General features: G+C 56.9%; 1 protein-coding gene across 1 annotated transcript in view; it reads left to right on the top strand.

Moving 5' to 3' along the window:
- Positions 1–1,695, top strand: part of BBA_10094 (Patatin-like serine hydrolase) — a gene marked incomplete at both ends in the record, with an annotated part of 3,143 nt that overhangs the window by 1,254 nt on the left and 194 nt on the right. Inside the window, 3 exons of the mRNA XM_008605191.1 lie at positions 48–800; positions 845–1,423; positions 1,478–1,646. Coding sequence (XP_008603413.1) covers positions 48–800; positions 845–1,423; positions 1,478–1,646 — 1,501 coding nt within the window. The remainder of the gene's footprint in view (positions 1–47; positions 801–844; positions 1,424–1,477; positions 1,647–1,695) is intronic.

The following is a 1,695-nucleotide window of genomic DNA, read 5'->3' on the forward strand; positions in this document are numbered from 1 at the left end:
CGTGGGGTTGCTGAAAGGACAAACAAGCAGGCCACTGCTCATAGTAGAAACCGATGTACTCGTCCGCAAGAGTATCCCAGCAGGGCCCAGTCCGCCGCGGTGCCACGAAGTAGTCCGCCACCGCCTCCCACCAGCAGCCCAGGCCACAAGCGCTGAGCACGCAGCGGACTGGACCATCAGTAGGCTTGCTCTCCCGTTTGCCGGTGTTGTGTGCATATTCGTCAAAGACATTGCTGGCGGTCTCCGTAGCATCGCCCGGCATCTTGCCTCGTGGCTGTCTGACGGGCCTCCATCCGACAGTCCCGTGCTTCCCCGGCTGCTTCTCATCGACGAAGAATCAGATGGCAAGTCGGAAAAGCAGATCATTTTAGAGCTCAGCGACTGTCTCGATGAAGTCTGTCGTTCGGGCTCGTCCTTGTTGACACGATTCGCCGGCATTAGCGTCGCTGGACTCGGCATGACAGGGACTCCGCACGAACGACCGGATTGGCAGGATTTCCGCGCCAAATTAGCAACAGGTGTGAGCGGCGTGCAGGAGAGGCGTGAGCAGACAGGACGCATATTATCTGCCAAGACACTTTGTAGAATGATGGAGCGGGCGTCGAGTACTGTCTCATCCGTGCCAGCGCCGTTGGACCTGCCGCTAGCGACGCGCGTGAAGCGCCCTGTAAGCCAATATCTCGAAGCGGGTGTGGTTGATTTGCTTGACCATGTTGACTCCACCGAGATGTTGGAGTTCTTCGCCATTCCCGTCGTAGCTTCCAGCATCATTTTTGACCATTATATGCGGGATATGCATCGTGCGTTGCCCCTCCTGCCTAGACGAGCACAGCTAATGGCACAGTCTTCGACATCGCCGAAGTTTTCGACAAGCTCTACCGGTCACATATCGACCGTGTCTTCCACAAATTTACTTCGACCTCGGACGACAGCAGGAAGCTGAAGCTTTCGTCCAGTCTTGACTTCTTGGACTTGCTGATGAAAAGTCTAGGAAGTCAATTCAGAGAGTTTCGCGGGCAACGCCGATCAGCATTGCTCTACCATGCCGACAAGCTCATCTCATTCCAGCAAAGGTGGAAGAAGATCCGCTCCTCTGATACATGCTTCAGCTGCCTCAAGAAGCGCCCGCAACACGAGCTGCCGTGCAAACACTGGATATGCGCGGCCTGCTACGACCACTTCTCAGTCAAGAGCTGTAGCGGCCGGAACCTGCCTCGCTGCGTTCTCTGCGGAGAGGAAATAGAGGGGGCACTGCGGATACGAAAGAAGCCGGAAACGGCCTTACCTCGAGTCCTCTGCGTGGATGGTGGAGGAGCGAGGGCTGGCAAGCCGCTCGCGTCTCTCAAAGCGCTGAGAGACAAGATCGGCCTCGGCGGATACCCTGTACAGGATCATTTTGACGTAATCTTCGGCACCTCATCAGGTTTGTTGCTTGCTGCTGTCTCTGAATGCATCTGACAACACTCAGGTGCCATAGTTGCGTGCGCTCTTGCGGACGGCAAATCCGTCGACGAGTGCGTCGAGCTGTTCGAGGCCATGGCGCAAGACACGTTCCAGCAGCGCGAAGTGTCCAGCTACCCGTTCGGCTGGACTACGATCGGCCGGCGGTTCTGGCGATGCGCCTTGACTCTATTCTGGGACAGCAAGTATTCTCCGGCTCACTTGGAGGGCTGGCTGAAAGCGGAGTTCGGGGAG

Source organism: Beauveria bassiana (genome assembly GCF_000280675.1).
Source record: "Beauveria bassiana ARSEF 2860 unplaced genomic scaffold BBA_S00087, whole genome shotgun sequence".
In the NCBI taxonomy this organism is placed as follows: Eukaryota; Fungi; Ascomycota; class Sordariomycetes; order Hypocreales; family Cordycipitaceae; genus Beauveria; species Beauveria bassiana.